Source organism: Rhinatrema bivittatum, chromosome 5, assembly GCF_901001135.1.
Source record: "Rhinatrema bivittatum chromosome 5, aRhiBiv1.1, whole genome shotgun sequence".
Lineage (NCBI taxonomy): Eukaryota > Metazoa > Chordata > Amphibia > Gymnophiona > Rhinatrematidae > Rhinatrema > Rhinatrema bivittatum.
Window position 1 is genome coordinate 74,864,415 of NC_042619.1, and position 25,021 is coordinate 74,889,435.

At 41.9% G+C, this 25,021-nt stretch overlaps 1 protein-coding gene across 1 annotated transcript in view; it reads left to right on the forward strand.

Moving 5' to 3' along the window:
* ATM (ATM serine/threonine kinase) overlaps positions 1-25,021 on the forward strand; it is a 586,955-nt gene that overhangs the window by 481,301 nt on the left and 80,633 nt on the right. Inside the window, exons 40-49 of the mRNA XM_029602465.1 lie at positions 1,506-1,617; positions 11,844-11,932; positions 12,008-12,110; positions 13,101-13,249; positions 13,896-14,000; positions 15,471-15,590; positions 16,218-16,452; positions 16,724-16,891; positions 17,385-17,504; positions 17,975-18,192. Coding sequence (XP_029458325.1) covers positions 1,506-1,617; positions 11,844-11,932; positions 12,008-12,110; positions 13,101-13,249; positions 13,896-14,000; positions 15,471-15,590; positions 16,218-16,452; positions 16,724-16,891; positions 17,385-17,504; positions 17,975-18,192 — 1,419 coding nt within the window. The remainder of the gene's footprint in view (positions 1-1,505; positions 1,618-11,843; positions 11,933-12,007; positions 12,111-13,100; positions 13,250-13,895; positions 14,001-15,470; positions 15,591-16,217; positions 16,453-16,723; positions 16,892-17,384; positions 17,505-17,974; positions 18,193-25,021) is intronic.

Below are 25,021 nucleotides of genomic sequence, written 5' to 3' on the forward strand. Positions count from 1 at the left end.
TCTGTGCTACATCAGGCTGTGCTGAGTGGGTGTCCACACAAATCTAGACAAACCTCAATCTGGTACTTCGGGGTTTGTGTGAGGCTCCATTTGAACCTATCCTCAGGGCTACACTTAAAGATTTAACTTTAAAGGTTGTTTTCTTGGTAGCCATTACAAGCTTTGTCATGTCAAAGCTTGTAACTCCTTTTCTTAAAATATCGGACGGGGGTGTATCTTTATGGACGGTACCATCTTTTCTCCCGAAAGTTGTGTCCACCTTCCACGTTAATCAGTCTGTTGAGCTGCCGGCTTTTACGGATTTGGCAGCCTCTGAGTCTAATGCTCGTGAGCTTCGGCTACTGGACGCTTGTAGAGCGTTACTTCGCTGTCTTACAGTCACGAATGGTTTTAGACGGTCTGATCATCTTTTTATTTTGTGGAGCGGTCCGAAGAAGGGGTCTCAAGCTTCCAAGACTACCATTGCCAGATGCTTAAGGAAGCTATTGGCTCCGCTTACATTCAAGGGTAAGCCAGTGCCGGAAAGCTTGAGGGCTCATTCTACCCGATCTCAGGCGACCTCTTGGGCAGAAGCTCACTTGGTATCACCACAGGAGATTTGTAGAGCGGCTACTTGGAAGTCTCCGCATACTTTTGCAAGACAACATCGGCTGGATCGGATCGGGAGGCTCGGTCTTTTGGCAAAAGCGTGTTACGAGCAGGACTCTCCAGGTCCTCACCCTGTTTAGGAAGCTTTGGTACATCTTAGGAGTCTGGACTGATCTGGGTATGTATAGGGAAAGGAAAATTTGGTTCTTACCTGATAATTTTCGTTCCTGTAGTACCACTAATCAGACCGGAGTCCCACCCAAGTATTAAGGAGGGTGGAGAGTTGTCCGCTCAACTGTTATAAATTACAGACATCAGAAATTTTTTATCAAGGTTTTTGTCAAGTTTATATTCAAATGTTTTTTTATGGTGTTTTTGCATTTAGCTTTGGTACAGATCAATACTGAGGAACTGCAAGTGGCATCAGTGTATATAAAACAGTTTCAGTTTTACTTTCTCGGTCTCTACCTGCTGGCACGGATTAATAATCTCAGGAGTCTGGACCGATCCGTGGTACTACAGGAACGAAAATTATCAGGTAAGAACCAAATTTTCCTATCGTAGGCACCACCAGCCTGATTAAAAAACAATTCTAAGTACACCTCAGCATGTTGCCTGTATATATTAAACTTCATGAGCTCTAGAAGGAAGCTCTCTGGCACAATGCAAGTATTAAGAGTACTAGCAATAAAATTGAGAAATTGAGATAATATCCAAAGCCTGGCTTAATAGCCTCCCTCATTACTTTGTTGGTTTTCTTTGTCAGCTGCCAGTTTTTATAATACTCATCCTCAGTATAAAAATCTTGGAAAAGAGATGCTTTATAACAACATGTGTGCTTCATGTGGTACCCATATGCTCAATTAAACTGTGTGGTCAGTTCTCCTTTGTTTCAATGACTCCTTTCCTTTTTATAGTAAAACTGCTTCCACGTTATGTAGAAGTCTGACCTTTGAAGAGGGCAGTCAAAGCCTGACTATTGCCAGCTTGAGTGAGAAGAGTAAAGAAGAATCTGGAATTAGTTTACAGGTAAAAATCACACTTCTTTGTGTACACAGTTTTTATTTTGATGTTGGGAGAATATATTCAACTACTGCACTAAGTACTTATGTTCACCTTTAGGACCCATTAGCTTTCTCTGTCCTAACAAAAGTAGGAATAAAGTATGATTTAACTGTTAATTATACTACTGCTTCTTGGTATACAGTATGAGGGTAAATTTCAAACTCTGCAGGCTGCTTATAGGCTCACAGGTCCTTTTGGTCTGTGAACCTGCACGATTATTTTCAAAGGATGACCCAATTAGTTCACATTCTTAATTACAAGTTGGTTCTGATGTCCAGGCTTTTATTTACCTTTTGCCTGACTGTGCCTAAATCCTTCAGGGTTTGGTTTATCAGATGTGTGACTATTGTAATCACCTTTCCGATAGATCAGTAGTTTGCACAACTACATTTAAATGCCCCAAAACCAGAAGTTCCTCCACATTGGGCACTAAAAACATAGCTACTAGAAACTGTGTATGAAATGTGAGTTAATATATTGAATTTAATAGCAAAGGTAAAACATTGGTTACAGAGGAATTCTAGCTTTAAAATATTATTTAATAAATAAACATATTTGTGGTACTGCCAGTCTGCTGGTCTTGCAGTGACCTATGGTCATGACCTTCAAGGGATTAAGTGATTCTCACAGGACAAGCAGGATGGTAGTCCTCACACATGGAGTGACATCATCAGGATGGAGCCCAATCCAAAACACTTTTGTCAAAGTTTCTAGAACTTTGACTGGCACCCACTAGGCATGCCCAGCATGGCACTAACCCTGCATCCAGCAGGGGTCCCCCTTCGGTCTCTTTTTTTCCGCACAGCAGTAGCCACACAGGTTAAGGAGCTCTCTAGAGATTTCTGACAGGAATTTTCCTCACGGAACTTCTTTCAAAAAATTCTACCCCATCGAGGTTCCCCTATCGATTCCGTAGTCCGCTGTCGTAAGGTGAGGCTTTACCCTCGTTTGTGGTCGATTCCCGTCGAGTTTTCCCTTCGGGGCCTACTGGCTATCGACCACATCATGGCTAAATTTTTGTTGAAGCCATGGCGTCGGGTTTTCGTCGGTGCCCCGACAGTCCTCGGACAGTGTCCATCACCGACCCGCATAGGGTTTGTGTGTTGTGTTTGGGATCCAACCATGACATCCTAACTTGCACCAAATGTGCCCAAATGACACCGAAGGGCCGTAAGGCCCGTTCAGAGAAGATGGAGTTTCTTTTTCAGGCAAAGCCACCGACTCCATCGAACACTTCGACATCATCTGAGCCGGTACCATCGAGCTCTCGCCAGCAGCGGGACACTGGTGCTGCCCGCCCGGCACAGACTACTCCAAAAGCGTCGACTTCTTCCTCTTCGGCTCCAGAGAAGGACCGAGGAGAACATTGTGAAAAACGTTGACACAGTCACCAGAAGGCTCAGTCCGCCAATCCAGGCAAACCTGTGGCATCGGCATCGACTGAGCCATCAACTAAGAAATCCCGTCCAGAGAAGACCCCATCCTCCTCTGCAACTGGATCACCGAGGCGTTCCCCACCTTCATTGGTGCCGGGAGCCGCGACTCCACTTTCACCGGTGGACCCTCCGGCTACGCCAGTGCTGCCTCCTACTCCGGAGCTGGGGTTGCACGCCCCAGGTCTCCATGAGGAATTCGAACGGATGATCCAAGAGGCCATCGGAAAGGTGCTGCAGGGCTTCCAGCCTCCATCAATGCCAGCACCGATGCCAGCTCTGGTCACTGACCCGATTCCCACGGTGCTTGCACCGCTACTGGGCAGACTGGATGCGTTGATCGGTGCCCTTCCACCGGTGGAACCGAGGACACCAGTATGTCCCAAGCCTTCCACCCTGATCCCTTTGTCATTAGAGGATGAAGACACACCGAGACCGGAACCGATGCCCGGACTGTCTGGGGTCCTGCCACCGACTCACCTGTCGATGCTGGTTCCATCAGTGCCCATTCCACCATCGATGCCGTACCGCCCTCCATCGGTGCCACCATAGATGCCGTCGGTGCCTTCGTCGATGGCGCCGTCGGTGCCTAGACCTGATCCCTCGGGAATGGCACCATTTCTTCCCTCTGGAGATCCCATGGGAGCCGGAGATCAACCTTATGATCCCTGGACCGATGATTCTTTTGAAGATACTGACAACTTGCCTTCAGAACCACCCTTGAGGAGAGAAGACATTCTCCTCCAGGGGATCTGTCCTTTATCAATTTTGTAAAGGAAATGTCTGAGACTGTACCATTCCAGCTTCAGACAGAAGAGGACTCCAGGCATAAAATGCTGGAAGTGCTCCAATTTGTCGATACACCCAAGGAGATCATGCCCATACCTGTTCATGAAGTCCTCCTGGACCTGCTGAAAAGGAATTGGGAGCATCCAGGCTCTGTACCACTGGTGAACTGCAAAACAGATGCCATATATCTGGTGCAAACCACCCCTGGATTTCAGAAAACACAGTTGGCCCATCATTCTATGGTTGTGGAGTCGGCCCAGAAGAAGGCACGTCAGTCTAAGCCTCATTCTTCCATACCTCCAGGAAAAGAACAGAGATTCCTGGATGCATTTGGCTGACGTGTGTTTCATGGCTCAATGCTTATTTCTCACATTGCTTCTTACATGACCTAGTATAACAGGAACCTTTTTAAGAAGATCCAAGATTTCTCTAAGTCTTTTCCAGACCAACTTCAGGATCAACTCAGTAGCCTGGCTTAGAAGGGTCTAGATGCTGGCAAGCACTAGGTCCACGCTGCCTATGTTATTTTTGACACTGCCTCTAGGGTGTCCGCAGCGGGGATTAGTGCACGAAGGTGGACCTGGCTAAAGTCCTTTGACCTAAGACAAGAGGCATAGGACCGCTTAACTGAGCTGCCCTGTGCTGGAGATAATCTCTTCGGGGACAAAATCCAAGAAACCGTAGTGCAGCTTAAGGACCACCACGAGACACTACGTCAGCTTTCGTCTGTGCCTTCTGAATTCTCATCCACCTCCAAGAGGACATTCAGAAGGGATGCTAAGCGGCCGTCCTTCAAGCCACGAAGATAATATCCTCCTGCTTCTCGGGGTCATCCCTCCAGGCCTTAACAGAAGGGTCAGTCCAGACAATCCCAGCCTCAGAAGACCCAGCCAGCCCCTCAACCTGGCCCAGCTGCAGGATTTTGACTCCTTGCTGGAGGGCATTTGCCAACCTCCTCTACTATCTGTGCCATTTCACCAACATATATGGCACACGATCACTATAGATCAGTGGGTACTCGCTGTAGTTTACCACCTCAACTTCCTGACTGTATCGGCGGACTCCCCACCTCGGCTGATGTGGGGATCATCCGACCATTCCTCTCTTCTAGAGGAGGAGATTTCAACCCTCCTCAAATCCCGGGCGATAGAACCAGTCCCCCTCTCCCAACAGGGGCAGAGGTTCTATTCCCGGTATCTCCTCATTCCAAAAAAGTCGGGGGGGGCATTCATCCAATTTTGGACTTGCGCGCCTTAAACAGGTATCTTCAAAGGGAAAAGTTCAGGATGGTAACCTTGGGCTCTCTATTTCCTCTTCTACAAAGAGAAGATTGGCTTTGCTCTCAGGATCTCCAAGATGCATACACACACATCTCGATAACTCCGTCTCATCGCAAATTCCTTCGGTTCCTAGTCAGCCACCGACACTTCCAGTACCGGGTACTGCCATTCGGCCTAGTGTCCACACCTCAGGTCTTTACCAAGTGTCTCGTAGTGGTCGCAGCCTACCTCAGGGGTCAAGGTGTCCATGTCTACCCTTATCTGGACGATTGGTTGATAAGGTCCCCAACTCAAAAGGATGCACTAGCCTCCTTACGTCTAACTCTCAATACACTGCTGACCCTTGGATTTCTGGTCAACTATACCAAGTCCAAGCTAGTTCCATCTCAAACCCTATCCTTCATAGGTGCCGACCTGGATACTGTACAGGCAAAAGCCTTCCTCAGGATGGAGCTCGTACTCTTACATCCCTGGTGCAATCCCTCCATGCTCAGGATTACTCAACAGCTTGTCATTTCCTCATTTTGCTGGGTCACATGGCATCCTCTGTACATGTCACTCCGATGGCCCACCTCGCCATGAGAGTGATGCAGTGGACCCTAAAATCCCAGTGGGCTCAGGCTTATCATCCAATGTCCAGCATTGTCCACGTTACCAAGCAGCTCTGCCTGTCGCTGACCTGGTGGGTGCAACACTCCAATCTCCTTCAAGGCCTTCCTTTTCAGGCTCCAGAACCTCAGGGTGGGGGTGCGCATGTCGACGACCTGCAGACTCAGGGAACCTGGTCTCCAGAGGAAGCCGAAAATCCAATAAATTTCCTGGAGCTTCGGGCGATCAGATATGCCCTCAGGGTTTTTCAGGATTGCCTCTCAAAGAAGGCCATCCTGATTCAGACCGACAATCAGGTGGCGATGTGGTACATCAACAAGCAGGGGGGAACGGGCTCCTACCTTCTGTGTCAGGAAGCTGTACAGATATGGGCATGGGCTCTTTCCCACTCGATGTACCTCAGAGCGACCTACTTGGTGGGCGTGGACAATGTTCTAGTGGACAAGTTGAGTCTAACCTTCCATCCACACGAATGGGGTCTCAATGCCACGGTAGCGGACACAATATTCCAACGTTGGGGTTATCCGCACATAAGACCTCTTTGCGTCCATCCACAACTGCAAAATACAGAATTTCTGCTCACTCACTCGCAGCCGCCACTCACAGCCGAGGGACGCTTTTGCCCTCTCATGGTCCAGCGGTCTACTCTACGCGTACCCTCCACTTCCACTCATATCAAAGACTCTCGTGAAGTTGTGGAGGGCAAGGGCTTAATGATTCTGATAGCCCCTCATTGGCCACGCCAGGTCTGGTTTCCAATCCTCCAGGACCTATCAGTACGCCGGCACATCCCTCTGGGGGAGGACCCACTTCTGATAACTCAGAATGACTGGTGCTTGCGCCACCGCAACCTCCAGGCCCTGTCCCTGACGGCCTGGATGTTGACATGTTAATACTCCAACCCCTTAACCTTTCGGAGTCGGTATCCCGAGTCCTGGTAGCTTCATGAAAGCCTTCCACGAGACGGTCTTATTGTTCTAAATGGAAAGGTTTTATGGTCTTGTGCACGTCCATGTCCATAGACCCCTTCACTTGTTCCACTGCGAAGTTTCTGGACTATCTCTAGCACCTATCAGAGTCAGGCCTGAAAACTTCCTCTATACTGGTGCAAGTTAGTGCGGTAGCCGCTTTCCACAATGGCGTGGGAGATGTCTCTATTTCAACACAATCCTTAGTAACACATTTCATGAGGGGCTTACTCCACCTAAAGCCTCCACTTCGCCCTCCTGCCCCTGCTTGGGACCTTAACGTGGTTTTGGGACGGCTCATGAAACTTCCGTTTGAGCCTCTCCACTCCTGCGATCTCCACTATCTCACCTGGAAGTAATTTTTCTTCTCGCTGTAACATCCGCTCGTAGAGTTAGTGAGTTGTAGGCATTAGCCACCTACCCGCCTTACACTAAAATTCTACATGACGGGGTAGTGCTCCGCACCCACCGTAAATTTTTACCAAAGGTACTAACGGAATTTCATCTTAATCAATCCATCATCTTACCTACTTTCTTTCCCAGGCCCCATTCAAACCCAGGAGAGCAGGCTCTACATTCCTTGGACTGTAAACGTGCCCTAGCCTTCTATCTAGAGCACACGTCTGCCCACAGGAAGTCCACTCAATTATTTGTCTCTTTCAGTAGCATCAAATTGGGTAATCCAGTGGGAAAACAGGCCCTGTCCTCCTGGTTGGCGGACTGTATCTCCTTTTGCTATCAGCAAGCAGGCATTCTGTTACAAGACCATGTAAAAACACAATCTGTCAGGGTTATGGCAACCTCAGTGGCACACCTCCGTTCGGTGCCGCTCACTGACGTCTGCAAGGCTGCTACCTGGTGCTCTCTCCATACCTTCGCAGCCCATTATTGCTTAGATAAGGCTGGCAGGCAAGATTCCATCTTTGGCCAGTTGGTTCTTCACAACTTATTTTCAGTTTAACTTCCCAACATCCTTCCAGCGACCCGTTCAGGGTTTCAGGACGCTCTCCTAACCAAATTCACCCCTGTTATTGTCTCCTGTTGCACATCTTTGGGTGCATTTGGTGCATTGCTCGGGCATCTTCAACTCACTGTTCACCCATGTGTGAGGACTACCATCCTGCTTGTCCTGTGAGAAAGCAGAGTTGCTTACCTGTAACAGGTGTACTCACAGGACAGCAGGATGTTAGTCCTCATAAAACCCGCCCGCCACCCAGCGGAGTTGGGTTCGTTCATGATTTATTATTTTATTTTTCGCACGTACGTCTTGCTATACACGAGACTGAAGGGGGACCCCCTGCTGGATACAGGGTTAGTGCCATGCTGGGAATGCCCAGTAGGGGCCAGTCAAAGTTCTAGAAACTTTGACAAAAGTGTTCTGCGATTGGGCTCCATCCTGATGATGTCACCCCATGTGTGAGGACTAACATCCTGCTGTCCTGTGAGAACACCTGTTACAGGTAAGCAACTCTGCTATCCCTGGCCCTAACCAATTTCCTTTATTTATTTGGGTTGGGGTTTTTTTTGGGGGGGGGGGTTCTTGTATTTTTTTTTTGTTTGCTTTTTTCAAGTCGGGCAGCGATAAATGAAGCTGATGCTGCCCTCAGCCAAGCAGCTTGGCAGCAGGAGTCTTATTTAAGTGAATATCATCTCCTACTGCCGCAAGCCCGATCTTGCAGCTCTTATCACAAGATTGGCCGCATGGTAGCAGATGACGTTGGATCAATTCTACTCCTGCTACAATCCATGCCACAAACAACCCCTGATCTGGCAGGCCACCATGGAGCCCATCCTGTTGCCTGCCGGAGAAGAGAGTAAACCCCATGGCCCTTTCAGCTGTTGGAAATGCTCTATGTGGCCCTTCCTCTGAAAAGTTTAGGGAACCTCTATAATAGAGGTTTATAAAATTAGTAGAGTAGAATGGGGAAATAGGAGACAGTTATTTGTCCTTTCAAAAGAACTAAAACAAGGGGGTTGCTCCATGAAATTAACAACCAGCATGTTTAAAACAAATCATAGAAAATATCTACCAGTTTTCTTTGTTACTAGAAAATACCTTGAATAGAACTCTTGTACTCTTTGGGACTTTGGAACTTTTTCTATCATGTGTGCCAACAGAGAAAATTTCAGTTCTTTTTGAAGAATTTCAATTTGCTGTTTGGCTTGAACATAGGGTTGAGGGGGTATTAAAGGTGGACGAGTTTAAAAATTAAAAAAAAAAAAAACTTTCATGAATAATTTGTAAAACTATCTGGTCCATGATAATGAGGAACCATTATTGAAAAAAGACTTGGAGTCTTCCCCCAATGGAAAATCTGGTTATAAAAAAATCTGATTTGATATTTGAACTGCCAAATGAGGCTGCTTTTCTTTTGGTTTGTCTCTTGCGCATGAACATGCTTGTTGTGTGTTGCAGTTGGACCTGCTGCAGTTGATAAGAACTTGGCCTGTAATATGAATATGAGTATCTCTTCCTAGAGCAATAACTGTAAGGTTTCAAGTGTTGTTTTGTACCTTTCTTGTACGAACGACTGAGGGGGGATATGATAGAAATCTACAAAATCATGAAAGGACTTGAACAAGTTAATGTAAATCGGTTATTTACTCTCTCAGATAACAGAAGGACCAGGGGGCACTCCATGAAGTTAGCAAATAGCTCATTTAAAACAAATCAAAGAAAATTATTTTTCACTCAATGCATAATTAACCTCTGGAATCCATTGCCAGAGGATGTGGTTACAGTAGTTAGTGTAACTGGATTTAAAAAAGGTTTGGATAAGTTCCTAGAGGAAAAATCCATAAACTATTACGGTAATTAATAAACAATAGTAGCTTGTGATTTATCTAATGTTTGGTTACTTGCCAGGTACTTGTGACTTGGATTGGCCAATGTTGGGCTTGATGGACCCAACATTGGACCCAACATTGGGCTTGATGGACCCTTGGTCTGACTCAGTATGGCATATCTTATGTTCTTATGGTTGTTCTTTAATTACCTCAACTACTTCTTTTACCTTAATATCTGCTATTCTTTCATACAGATCTTCTCATGGGTTTGAAGCTTTTAACCAAGCCATTCTTCTTATTGCAATGGCTGTTGCTGATTCCCTGGATAAGGTGCATCACACATCATATATATTGACCGCATCATGTGTTTTGTACATTCTTCCACCTCATTCACTACTTTAATTATTTTTTGTGTTTCTCTTGTTGAAGAGATAGGGAATATTCTCTTATTCTTTGTAATGTATTATAAAGTTACTGCACCATCTACAATTGGTGAGCTGAAATTCTTGAATTTAGCATTGCTGACTGAAATTGCTTTTTTTACCATAGCATCTAAAAGCTTTGGTTCCTTAGTAGGAGGGATAGATAAGAGAGATTTTGTCATCTTAGCCTCCTTCATAATTGACTACTGTCAAGGAGTAATGAGAAAATTAGGTTCTTACTTTTTCTGAGCATTGCTGAACTTTCTATTTTATGTCTATATTCCCAGCCACAGGAAGACCTGATAAAGTTGTTTTTCAAACTCTTGTTTGAAAATCTTATAACCCCTTGTGTACTGGAACTGCTTTTATTTGTTCAGGAGGCTGGATAAATTTTAACACACTTTGCAGATAAATAACTCACAGGTTATCCATCTAAATAGCAAAGTTTTGAATATTGAACCACTGGGGAGGTTTACCCCTATTTGTTTTAACTACTGGACTTTATTTGGTGTATCTGCTATTTTGACATATTTTATTAATGTTTGGAAAATTTTAAAAAATGTTAAAACTATTTATTAATTATTGGATGTTAGTCAATTCAACTGTTTTGAAATATGTATTCTTTTTATTTGTATGGTTTCACTATTATGATTTTTCTTGATTTTGTTTGATGTTTAATGAGGAATAGAGATGTTTTTTCTATTTTTGCACTATATACAATGTCTGGTTTGTTGCAGTTTCCAGTTCAGTTTGTGTCTGCACTTTTTATTTATATATTATAGTCTCTTTATTCAGCATTTGATGAGGGTTGTCTGTGTTCTGCATGTGTGACCTAGTGAGATATAGTGCTGGCATGTAGTTTCTGTATAGGGATCTATAGCAACTTGTCTTGTTCTGTTCTCCTAGTAGAAGGTGTATTGGTGTTTAAAGGCTTGATATAATATTTGCAGTGTTGCCTTTCCTTAGGTAGGGATTTTATTTTTTGAGTGCTGATAGTGTGGTTTTGGTTTGGGAGATGTAATTGTAATTCAGTTTACTTATAGATTTCTGGGGGCCAAGCCTACACCTATACACAACACATGTTACAATAGGCCTAATATAAAAAAATGGAAAAGCACACACTCAGGAACTCGTAAGTCTGCCATCATTTATAAGACCTTTAAATAAATCACTTATGTAACCAATCAAAAAAATCTTTCAACTCCAATTTAGTAGAATTCCACACAAAAAAAGAGATAATCAATGTATCTAACCCAAAAAGAAACATTTGAAAAAAATTATGATGTGTAAATATATTTCTCTTCAGAACCTCCATAACTAAGACCTAGATTTATCATTTTGCTATAAATTTTGCATGAATATCGCCCACAATAAAAGTTCTTAATCAAGTTGTCTTAGAGAATAGTCACTGCTATTACTGGCATCAGTAGCATGGGATAGTCTTAGTTTTTGGGTACTTGCCAGGTTCTTATGGCCTGGATTGGCCACTGTTGGAAACAGGATGCTGGGCTTGATGGACCCTTGGTCTGACCCAGTATGGCATGTTCTTATGTTCTTGATTGTGATTTTCCTGACTGTGCTAATGGGATGTTGTTGGTATTTTTATATTTGAGATCATTTGGTTGTACAGTCCCTGATTGTAATCCGCTTTGAAGTGCTGAATAAAGTGTGAAAAGCGGAATATAAAAATAAATAAATACCTCGCTTTGTGCACAGTTTTCTAGTAATAAGGCAAGTAATAAAACATTTTTTTAAAATAGTCGTGTGGAAGGACAAAGGTGAAAATTTTACTCCGCACATCCAAGTGTTCAGAATTGTCACAGTTTGAAGTTGGCAAACTGTGACCATGTAAAAGCTCATCTTTTATTTGGTGATGGTTCTTCATTGTTGTGTGTTTTTTAGGACCTCCTAATGGAAATCTACAGAAGTATAGGTGAGCCTGATAGCTTGTATGGCTGTGGTGGAGGGAAGATGTTACAGCCTCTTGCCAGGTAAGATTCTAACATGGGAAAATATTAAATATGAAAGTATGGCCTTCCAAAGCTAATTAGTATTTTCACGGACAGAATAAGAACTTACGAGCATGAAGCAATGTGGGGAAAGGCCCTCGTAACCTATGACCTAGAGATGAATCTTCCTCCAGCCACACGCCAAGCAGGCATAATCCAGGTGACCTTCCTTTTCTGCTCCTCTCTTTTAAGTAAATAATTGTTTAGGTCTGAGCCTAGCTCAGGCTACAGTATGCCCCCTGCTTAGATTACTTTCTTTAAGGGTGCCCTCTCTAAGGATAATATTACTAGAATAAAACATTTTTAACAGTATGCCAGGTGTTTTATTTAGTTATAAGTACATTTCTCTGCTCCAGTACTAAAGAATGTGATTTTATGTTATGAGATACTTTTGGAGATTGTAAATATATTTTATTGGACCAACAAAAAAAGTTGAATATATGTACTCTGTATGAGCTTTTACAGCCTTATAGATCCCTTTTCCAGAATTATCTGCAGTAGTACAAAGGAAGTACATTTTTCATTATACCAATGTGTTACTGATAATCACAATCAACAGATATTGTTTGTGTGGGGGAATAGGGAGAAAGAACATGTAGATATGACCCTTTTAGGGCTAGGAAATTAGCTTAGTAAAGAAACCAAGGTTTATGGTCTTTGTGTAGTATTTGTAATAGGAAAAGGTGGGAAGAGTAGATTGTGAAAGCGCTGTCAATGACAGTGTGAAAGAGAAATGGATAAGGTAGTATGTTTAGTTTTATGTGATGGTTACTATCCAAACCAGCTTCACTGAACAATTTTACCTTAGTAACACAGTTGAGAAATCCCATAGTCCTCTAATAAGCAAAATTCCTGTGCCACGAAAATAGCCAAGATTTTGGAGGTATTTAGCCCAAGACATTTTACTCCAGTTACACAAAGATTATGCTGGTCAGGTCATGGAGGTAAATTGGGTTCTCGTCTTCTCTTGTTCATAAATGTTTGAACACCTGAATTTTGCAGAATACAGGCCTTAACATGGTTACCAAACACTTAAGTAAATTTCTCTCAAAATATTTTTATTTTGAAGGAAAATTTTTTTTTTTTTTTTTTTTTACTACATGGTGCAAATCTGTGATGGTTTTCCTTTGTCATCTTGTTCCCGCTCCAGGCTTTGCAGAATTTTGGGCTGTGCCATACTCTCTCTACCTATTTAAAAGGATTGGAGCATGAAAATGCAGAGTGGGGAGAAGAGCTGCAGGAGATGCGCTATCAGGCGGCCTGGAGGAATATGCAGTGGGATCACAGCCCTTCCATCAAGTAACAGTTTTCTTGTCTTGAAATCTGTTCATTTTTAACTCTGCGTTTAAAACAGTGCCGATGGCCTTTTTATTCGTTGTGTTGCCACAGTGAATAAAAATGGATGGCCATTGCGTAACACATTGCTGGGAAATGGAGGCAGCAAGGAAATGAGGCTGAAGGAAGGGGATGCGATGTGGAGCAGTCAAATTATTTCAGAACAAAGGCTTATATCAGAGGGAAAGTTGAAAATCTTCAGACTTGCAGACAAGGAAGCCAGCCACTCTATTTAAAGTTTCCCCATAACTGTGGGTATTCTTTTTGTGGGCCAAGTTTGTTTTTTTTTTGTTTGGTTGGTTGGTTGGTTTTTTTTAAGAGTTAGACGGAAAAGCAATATTGATATAGAAGTTTTCTTGGCTATCTAGTCTAGCTGAAGTTTCTACAAAATTGAACCCTTGTCAGTGTGGTGACTCTTAGTCTCTGGGCAATTTTTGATAGGCCAAAGAACTGAATCTCTGTTGTTCTGTTGTAACTGAAGCAGACAGCATACTGTAGCTTCTGTTTCCTTAATGTAGGTAAAGTTGACAAGTATCTCATCCTCCTCTATTTATATTATTAGTATCCATTTTCAGCACTAAGTATGTGTTTTCTCTCTTCCTTTATTTAGAAATGAGGTAGTTGGACCAGGCTACCATGAGTCTTTGTATTCTGCTTTGCAGTCTTTGAGGGACAGAGAATTCTGTAGCTTCTATGAAAACCTAAAATATGCCAGGTAACAAATATTATATATGATTGCACACTCTAGATTCCTATAGTTTGATTGTGCAGTAGCATGAATCCAGCTGTATACACTATGTAGTATTTATGTTTTGCAGTTTGATTTGTAAATTTTGTTGTGAAAAATAGAAATGTGAAGCCAAAAACATCAATAGCTTGTAGAGTTTTTCTGAATATTTTTGTGAAGTAGCTTTGCAATCCTCACTGAACATTTTCCCTAGTGACACCTTTTTGGAGATTTTTGGCATGTTTTGAATCCTCCCCATCTTTTGGCCATCTCCTTTTAGGGTTGGGTCTGGCCCTTTATATACCTAGTGAGCATGCTCAAAGCAGGCTCTTGAAGAGAGGCTTAATGAGAAGCTCTCTATCAGAGACCGTCTGGACTGAGGAGTTTGGAGTTGAGGTGGAGTTCCTGATAGGCCTTACAGTTCACCAAAATAATCTGAGTAATTTTGAAGTGGATTTTGTGGATTTTGACCCAGTTTTCTAACAATGAGGTCAATATGCCCTTTCTGAAAGGGCTAGATTGTCCAGTTGCCTGCCCTGCACTCAGTTAACAGTGGGGGTAGAGCTTGCTGATTTGTGGAAGAAAGCCAAGTTTGAAGCCAAGGAGGAGTTTTTAACATTTTTACCTCCTATTTATGACTTTGAGAGAAGAGAATTTCCCCACTCTTCATGGGGAGGGCATATTGGACTGATTCAGAAAAGAGCATTATAGACCGAGAAACTGCAGCCCTTAGAGTTGTGATTTTGCTTTTTATGTTAATGAGTTTTTCATTTTGGCATGGATTTTGTTTTTTAAGTTGAACTCCACTATTGGACTGTAGGCTGTGTTTTTCCTTCTAGCTTCAGGTCATTGAGATCCTTCTTTCTGTGAGTATTGATTGAACTGAGGTTTGAAGGGTGATTGAGAGTGTCAGTATTTTGGATTCCTACCACTGCACCTAGGCCCCCAGAGATTATACCTCCTCCCTGCTGGTAGAACCCAGGCACCCAGGGCTGGAAGTCTGATATGTGAGAGAGAGAGAGGAATGAGGTCTAGGATGTTTGTGACATGGCTCTGGGAACTCTGTGGTCCCTTTATTCAGTCTACAAAATGAAGTAGGGTTTATATTTGTATAGAAAACTGTAAATTATAGTAACAGAAGACAACGGCAGGTAAAGGGCAATTGGCTTGTGCTGACTACCCAATTATTCCAGTCCAGATTGCTAAGGATTGATATATATATCATAGATATCAGCCATAGAGGCTTGACTGCCTGAAGAATATCGCTCCTTATCCAAGTCAGTGTTTGTTGTGTTCCTCATTGATTTTCTTTTTAAGAGTTAACAGTAACATAGAATGCATTCTGACTAAATAAAATGAGAGCAAAATGTTTTAAATACGTTTGAACAATTGTATGGCTCATTAGTATGAAATACTGCTGAAGCTGCTGTCATTCCTGGAACTTGTCTCTATCCTTAGGATAAAGGAGGTGGAAGACTTATGCAGAGGCAGCCTGGAGTCTGTCTACTCACTGTATCCCACACTCTGCAGGCTACAAACTCTTGCAGAGCTAGAAAATGTAGGCCAGCTCCTCTCTAGGTAATCTTTACTTTACTTTATTTTTTTTTCTTGTTCCTCTCTTTTTGTTGGTAAATTTGAAACATTTTTAAAATACAGCCTTTTAGGCTTTGTCTTATGACTAAAGGTCATTTAATAATTCATAATGTCTTACAAATGCATGATAAATATTTATTTGGTTCTTTTTTCATAACAGTTGTATAGTCTGAGCCTCTTAATGGGAAATTGTTGGTGAATAGAATAATCTGTTTGTGGTCATCTATATTAAAAGAAGAAAGTTAACGGTATATAGTCATGCTGATCCCTAATATGATGTCCTTACTTTTAATCTGGATTTTCAAAGTGAATTCTTAACTTTTTTCAGTAACCTTTCATGTTTTTCATTTTCTTTCCTGGGACATCTCCATATCATCGCTTAATCTGGAACTCAATGCTGACTGTCAGTACCCATAAACAGGAGCTTTTTATGCTTCGTATGTCCATGGGACCTGCCCTCTCTGTTAGCCAACTGGAAATATTCTAGCTGAACATTTAAAGTCTTATTGAAATGCACTAAAAGGAAAATGGTTAAATTTTACTCTGGTTCTAAATGTTCTTTGTAGAAACGTATTACTGGATATGTCATAGGATGTAATGCTTTACTTTCAGACCTGTTACTGACCAGGAGTTGAAGGAGATCTACATAAAGTGGCAGAGACAGTCCCATCTCCTTAAAGACAGTGACTTTAGTTTCCAGGAACCTATCATGGCTTTGCGTACAGTCATTCTAGAGATCCTATTGGAGAAGGAAACAGAAAACTCTAAAAGGGAATGCATTAAAGACATTCTCACCAAACATTTGGTGGAGCTGTCAACTCTGGCACGGACTGCCAGAAATACACAGGTAAAGATGCTTATGCTTGAGGATTGTTAGTAGCTTTATTACATACAAGTTACAAGTTTATTTTGTATGCTAGTGAAAGATTTTTTCTCCCACCATGGTGCCAAAGAATCCTATAGAGCTAAGACATGGCTTTGCCTTTGTTCCCTGATTACAAAGAAACCATTAATGAAATATTTTAAAATCTTGACTTACTGAGGACTATCCAGCAGCTTACATTTATAGCATTCTGCATTTTGTTCTGTGCCACTAATATATGTTGTTTGAATTTCAGCTTCCTGAGAGGGCAATATTTCAGATAAAGCAATACAACCCAGCTCATTTCCAAATCTCAGAATGGCAACTGGAAGAAGCCAAGGTTTTCTGGGCTAAAAAAGAGCAAAGCCTGGCGCTGGGCATCCTCAAACAGATGATAGACAAATTAAATACAGTTTGGTCTAAGGTTTGTAATTTCTCTGTTTGACAGAAATTAGATATTATTCAAATGTCATTCTGATCTAAAATATCATTGTGCATAAAGTAGAGAACTTTGTCCCCTTATTCCTTGTGTTGTTTTATAGCCACTGATAAGGAGGTGTTTGTTTTTCTCTGGTCCTGCTCAAGAATCATTCATAAAAGAAAACAGTATTCAGTAAACAACTGCAAAGCATGGTAGTTTCACAAGTTTTCGTTCTTAAATTCTGCATCTTGTAATCTTGCTGAAAACATGGAACCTATGATTAATTTGGACAAGGAAGCACATGGTAACTTAAAATAAACTCGTTACTTATGGAGCTGAAGTTACAGCCATTGAAATTCCTAGATTTTTTAAATTTTGCTTTCAGTTGAATAGAAGTGAAAGAATATTAATTATATATCAATCTGAGTTTTAATTTTATGTTATTTCTCACTGAATACTGCTTGAATCTATTTCCTAAAGCTTGGTTTCTTTAAAGGAGGAGAAAGATCCAACTCTGCAACTGATCTTTGGAGAGTGTCTGAGATTATGTGGAAACTGGCTAGCAGAAACCTGCTTGGAGAGCCCTACAGTAATCATGCAGATGTACTTAGAAGAGGTGAGGGTTTTGGAAGTGTACTGTAGATACTGTATATTAGTTTTAGGATACCTGAAATGTGTTAATGAAGAAATAAATTCAAAAGACATTTCTTTACTAGGTTATTTGTCGTAAAATGAAATATTTTTTTACCTCATATAGATCCAATAATCCCAAAAATTTGATGAATTTGATCTCTGCAATCTATGAACCAGAGGTCTCATTGGTTGGCCTACTGTTTCAGCAAAACATCTGGTATCCAGTGGAAAAGATAAAACATTTTCTAGGCCTTTGGCAAGAGAGGAGGCACCTTGGATCAATATGACCTGTCAATGCCACACACTGTTTCTCAATGAATGTAGCACTAATTGTGAGGAAAGATAGCTCATGTCAACCAAAAATAACTAGGCTGTAAGGCACAACTTCAGCTATCCTAAGTCAGAAGTTTGAGTTGTTAGTTCTCACCTTTCTGTCTTTGTATTGCCTTCCAGGCTGTGAAAGTTGCAGAAAGCCATAATGGTAGAAGCAACAGTGAGCTGCAAAGTGGGAAGATGAAAGCCTTCCTCTCATTGGCCCGATTTTCTGATGCTCAGTATCAAAGAATTGAAAATTATATGAAATCATCAGAATTCGACAACAAACAGGCTTTGTTGAAAAAGGCAAAAGATGAGGTTTTGTTAATAAAAGAATACAAGGTACAGACAAACAGGTAAATGTTCAGGCTAAATAGCATATACAGTAAGGACATAGGATTTGCCATGGGACAAGCCAGTTTTTAAATATGTAAATGAAATAAACTGCAAAAGTGGTGCTGTGAGACTCGGAGGTGAAAGAGAGGAATATATATAGAGGATGAGGAGGAAAAGACAAAATTGCTTAACAAATACTTTGGTGTTCACTGTGGAAGAGCCAGGAGCAGGACTACATAAAGGGGCGGATTTTAAAACGAGCGCGAATAGCCTACTTTTGTTTGCGCTCCAGGCGCAAACAAAAGTACGCTGGATTTTAGTAGATACGCGCGGAGCCGCGCATATCCGCTAAAATCCTGGATCGGCGCGCACAAGGCTATCGATTTCGTATAGCCGGCGCGTGCCGAGCCGCGCAGCCTACCCCCGTTCCCTCCAAGGCCGCTCCGAAATCGGAGCGGCCTCGGAGGGAACTTTCCTTTGCCCTCCCCTCACCTTCCCCTCCCTTCCCCTACCTAACCCACCCGCCCGGCCCTGTCTAAACCCCCTCCTTACCTTTGTCGGGGGATTTACGCCTCCCAGAGGGAGGCGTAAATCCCCGCGCGTCAGCGGGCCTCCTGCGCGCCGGGACGCGACCTGGGGGCGGGTCCGGAGGGCGCGGCCACGCCCCCGGGCCGCCCCAGGCCGTAGCCACGCCCCCGGGCCCGCCCCCGGAATGCTCCCAACACGCCCCGAAAACGCCGCGCGGTTCAGGCCCGCCCCCGACACGCCCCCTCCGAAAACCCCGGGACTTACGCGAGTCCCGGGGCTCTGCGCGCGCCGGTAGGCCTATGTAAAATAGGCTTACCGGCGCGCAGGGCCCTGCTCGCGTAAATCCGCCCAGTTTTGGGCGAATTTACGCGAGCAGGGCTCTTAAAATCCGCCCCAAAATGAACACAAATAAGAGTTCAAAGCAAGGTAAACGTCAGTCAATTTTCAGAAAAATGTGTTTTATGAAGAGCTAGCTAAACTTAAAGTAGATAAGGCGATGGGGCCGAATGGGTTAATTCCAAGGGTATTAAGGGACCTTAGTGAAGTTCTGGCAGCTCCACTGGCTGACCTTTTCAGTGCTGCTTTAGAGTTGAGAGTAGTTTTGGAAGTTGGAGAATGTGGTTCCTTTTCATAAAAGTAGGAGGAGACTAGGAATTACAGACTGGTTAGTCTGACTTCTGTGGTGAGCAAAGTAATGGAATTGCTGCTAAAACAGGATAGCACAGCTAATGTAATCTGAGACAGCATGGTTTTACCAGAGGTAGATCTTGTCAGATGAGTCTGATTAAATTATTTGACTGAAGACCAGAGTGTTGGTTCAAGGGAGAGTGCTAGATGTAGTATATTTGGATTTCAGTAAGACCCTTGACATAGTTCAGCATAGGAGTCTTGTAAATAAATTGAGCACCCTTGGTTTGAGCCCTACAGTGACTAAGTGGGTTAGAAATTGAGTGAGAGGTGACAAAGAGGTAGTGGTAAATGGCATTCACTCCAAGAAAGGAGGCGTTAATAGTGTTGTGCCTCAGGGATTGGTCCTGAAACCGGTTCTTTTTAACATTTTCATGGGTGACATTGCAAAAGGATTGTCAGGAAAGGTTGGTCTTTTTTCCAGTGATACCAAAATCTGCAGTAGGGTAGACAGCCAGGAAGGTATACAAAACATGAAGAGGGATCTAGAGAAAATCAATGAATGGTCTAAGGTCTGGCAGCTAAGATTTTATGCTAAAAAATGCAGAGTAATGCATTTAGGATGCAAAAACCCAAGGGAGAAGTACAGTATTGGGGGTGAAAATCTTCTAAGCCTGAAAGAAGATTGTATTTGATCTTAAGGTGGCCAAACAGATGGATAAAGCAACAGCAAAAGCCAGAAAGATGCTTGGCTCTATAGGGAGAGGAATGCTTAGCAGAGAAAGAGAGGTGATTTTGCCCCTGTATTGGTCCCCAGTGAGACCTCATTTGGAAGTGTACAATACTGAAGATTGCACTTTCAAAAAGATATAAACCAATTGGAGTTGATCCAGAGAGTTGCTGCTAACATGGTCAACGGTCTTCATTCTAAAGCACATGGAGGCAGACTTAAAGATCTAGTTCACAAAGCAAGGGATGTGTTAAATCACTTACACTCATCCGCAGGCATAAATGTCTTAATGAAGAAAAGAGTCCATTTATTTATAAATCAATCAAACAGGCAGTCTGAACTTTTGAAAACTGAACAAGTTATAGTCCATTTATAGCACCATCAGTCCCCTGACTCGGGCCGTGTTTCACAATGGCTTATCAAGAAGGACAGAATAGGACCATGTAGGTCTTCAAAATGGTAATGACTATACCTTTAAAACAGCATTGTTTCATGAACTTTAGTTTTGGTGTGTTTACGTCCTCCACTACTGTGCTGGTATATATAGGCTTAAAGATCTAAATGTGTATACCCTAGCTAGCAGAAAGGCAAGATAAGGGAGATATGATAGAGACATTGAAATACCTCCAAGGTTTTCATGGGAAGGGAAAGGAGGTTCTAGAATGAGGGATCATGGGATGAGGGTGAAACGGGGTAACTGAGGAGTAATCTCAGGAAATATTACTTTACAGAGAGGGTAGTGGAAACAAAACAGTATCTGAAGTCAAGAAAGCATGAGATAAACACAGGAGATCTCTGAGGGCGTGATGGGAATTGTAAAGCTAGATTAGGAGGATGGGCAGACTAGATAGTTCTTTTTTCTGCCATCACATTTCTGTCTTTCTATAAAGTGATATCTCTGGCTTGCCAGTATCATTCCTAACAACACATTTGAAATGTTTCAAACATGCTGTAGGGTACAGAATCAAATTGCAGATAATGATTTAGGATGATTCAAGGTTAAGGTATATGTGTCTGAAAAACAGAGTTATTTATTTATTAATTTAAGACATTTATATTCCACATTATCCTCAATCTTAAACAGATCACAATTAAAAAAAAACCCATTCGTAAAATACACAAAACATAAACTCAGCCAGCATACAGTGACTGCTACTGACACAACTTAAACTGTTAGTCCTTCCCCCAATGTCAAATGATCAGAGTGCCTGCTGAATTTGCTAACTTCCTAACACATAACCTACCAATTTCCTCTGATCCAGCCCCTCAGAAGCCAGTTTAAACAGAATAGATGTTAAATGCTTCCAGAAAGGCTTGAGTCAAGGTTCTTACCTAAAAGTGACAGGAACCAAATTCCAGACCATAAGGCTGGCAAATGTTAGCATCCTTTTAAGGAATTTTACAGAGCGAACCATTATAATAGGTAGAACATTAAGGAGATTCTGTTCTGAGTCCCTCAAAGAAAAAAATGACTTATAATTTTTTAATTTGCTACTTATGTTTGAGGGGTACCTCCACTCAAAACTTTATGAATCACAGTTAGAAGTTTAAACCTAACCCATAAATGAATAGTCAACCAATGCAGTGAAAATAAAACAGGTGTAATATGCTCTCTCAATCTCACCTTTGTCAGCACCCTTGCTATCACATTCTGAACAATCGAGTGCTCTCAAAATCATAGCAGTTAATCCCAACTATACTATGTTACAGTAATCTAATCCATTCAAGATAATTGCCTGTGAAACAGTGTGAAAATCCTCCTGTTCTAAATAAGTTTAATGCTTCGTAACAAGCGCAATTTATAAAATGCCCACTTTGATCACATCTTTAATCTGAGGATAAAATCCAGCATCACCCTATACTATAGGGCCTATAGAAATAACACCACCTTTGAAGGAAAGTGAATCTGGATTAACATTCAGAGATAATTTAATTTTTGAATCAAGACAAAGAGCTAGAGACTTTCTCCAAAGCAGAATTAATGTTCCTTTTCATCCAGTCAGACCAGACCAGACTACTAGCTGGCTTTGTACACCAAAAAGCAGATGGAGACCAATCAACCAGTTCACTGATGTCAGTCCTTTTATATCTCCATGCAGAACTTCACACAGTAGTCAATGCGGTCTCACCATGGAGCAATACAGAGGCATTATGATATCCACCATTTTATTTGCCATTCCCTTTGTAATAATTCCAAACATTCTGTTTGCTTTTTTGATTGCCACAGCACACCAAGCCAACGATTTCAATGTATTATCTACTGTGTTGCCTAGATCTGTTTCCTGGGTGGTAACTCCTAATGTGGAACCTAACATCGTGTAACCACAGCAAGGGTTATTGCACTTGTCTACATTAAATTTCATCTGCCATTTAGATGACCAATCTTCCAGTCTCACAAGAGTCCTCCTGCAATTTATCACAATCCGCTTGAGATTTAACTACCCTGCATAATTTGTGTCATCCACAAATTTAAGCTCCTCATTTGTTGTGGCCCCTTTCCAGATCATTTATAAATATATTAAAAAGCACAAGTCCTAGTACAGATCCTTGAGGCACTCCACTGTTTACCTTTTTCTACTATAAAAACAGACCATTTAATCCTACTCTGTTTCCTATCTAACCAGTTTGCAATCCACAATAGGATATCGCCTCCTATCCCATGATTTTTTAATTTTCTTAGAAACTTCTCATGAGGACTTTGTTGAACGCCTTCTGAACATCCAAATACACCACATCTACCGGTTCAACTTGGTCCACATGTTTATTCATCCCTTCAAAAAATGTAGGAGATTTGTGAGGAAAGACTTCCCTTGGGTAAATCCATGCTGGCTGAGTCCTATTAAACCATGTCTGTCTAAATGTTCTGTTTTCCAGATCACCCATAGAGCCCTTTTTAAATATCGGGAATACATTGGCCACCCTCCTCCAGTCTTCAGGTACAATGGAAGATTTTAATGATAGGTTACAAATTTTACTAATAGGTCTAAAATTTCATTTTTTAGTTCTTTCAGAACCCTGGAGTGTATACCATCTGGTCCAGGTGATTCCGTTTGTTAATCTGGCCTCCTACATCTTCCAGATTCACCATAATTTGGTTCAATTCTTCTGAATCATCACCCTTGAAAACAGTCTTTGGAGCGGGTATCTCCCCAACATCCTCTTCAGTAAACACCGAAGCAAAGAATTTTGTTAGTCTTTCCACAATGGGCTTATCTTCCTTAAGTGCCCCTTTAACCCCTCGATTGTCTAATAGTCCAGCCAACTCCTTTGCAGGCTTTCTGCTTCAGATATATTTTTAAAAGTTTTTATTATGAGTTTATGCCTCTACAGCCAACTTCTTTTTAAATTCTCTCTTAGTCTGTCTTATCAATGTCTTACATTTAACTTGCCAATGCCTATGTTTTATCCTATTTTTCTCTGATGGATCCTTCCAATTTTTGAATGAAGAACGTTTGGCTAAAATAGCCTCTTTCACCTCATTTTTTAACCATGCCGGCAATCATTTGGCCTTCCTTCCACCTTTCTTAATGCGTGAAATACATCTGGACTGCACATCTAAGATGGTATTTTTAAACAATGTCCATGCCAGTTGCACACACATTGCCTTTGTAGCTGCACCTTTCAGTTTTTTCTTAACTATTTTCCTCATTTTATCAAAGTTTCCCTTTTGAAAGTTTAGTGCTAGAACCATGGATTTACTTATTGTCACCATTCTTCTCATTAATTCATATTTGATCATATTATGATCACTATTGCCAAGCGACCCCGCCATCATTACCTCTCACAAGATCCTGGTCTCCACTGAGAATTAGATCTAAAATTGCTCCCTCTCTTGTCGGTTCCTGAACCAATTGCTCCATAAAACGGTCATTTATTCCAAGAACTTTATCTTTCTAGCATGTTACATTTACCCAGTCAATATTGGGGTGATTGAAATCTCCCATTATTAATGCACTACCAATTTGGTTTGCTTCCCTAATTTTCCTTAGCATTTCACTATCTGTCTCATCATTTTGGCCAAGTTGACTGTAATATATGCCTATCGTTATACTCTTCCCCAACACACAAGGGATTTCTACTCATAAAGATTTGATTGTGCCTTTAGTCTCTTGCAGGATCTCTATCCTGTTGCACTCTATGCCATCCCGGATATAAAGCGCCACCATGCCACTAAGTTGCTCCTGTCTATTGTTGCGATATAATTTGTACCCTGGTATAGCACTATCCCATTGGTTATCCTCTTTCCACCATGTCTCTGAGATGCCAGTTAAGTCTATGTCATCATTCAGTACTAAACACTTTAACTCTCCCATCTTAAGAACATAAGAACATAAGAACATAAGAAATTGCCATGCTGGGTCAAACCAAGGGTCCATCAAGCCCAGCATCCTGTTTCCAACAGAGGCCAAACCAGGCCACAAGAACCTGGCAATTACCCAAACACCTAGAAGATCCCATGCTACTGATGCAATTAATAGCAGTGACTATTCCCTAAGTAAACTTGATTAATAGCAGTTAATGGACTTCTCTTCCAAGAACTTATCCAAACCTTTTTTGAACCCAGCTACACTAACTGCACTAACCACATCCTCTGGCAACAAATTCCAGAGATTTATTGTGCGTTGAGTGAAAAAGAATTTTCTCCGATTAGTCTTAAATGTGCTACTTGCTAACTTCATGGAATGCCCCCTAGTCCTTCTATTATTCTATTACTTCTTAGACTTCTGGCATTAGCATACAAACATTTCAAAGTGTGTTTTTTGTTTGTATTAACATTCTGCTTTTCAGTTGTCAGGGATAATTTGGAATCTTTTAGCTCAGGTGGTTCTTTACTTATAGGCACGTGAACTACGTTTCTTGTTATTAGAACCTCTCTTTTAAGATGCCCTATCTCTAATGCTTCATTAGTATCTTTCGAAGATAGCTCCCTCCGAACCACTGAGCGACTGTTGGGTTTCCCCTTT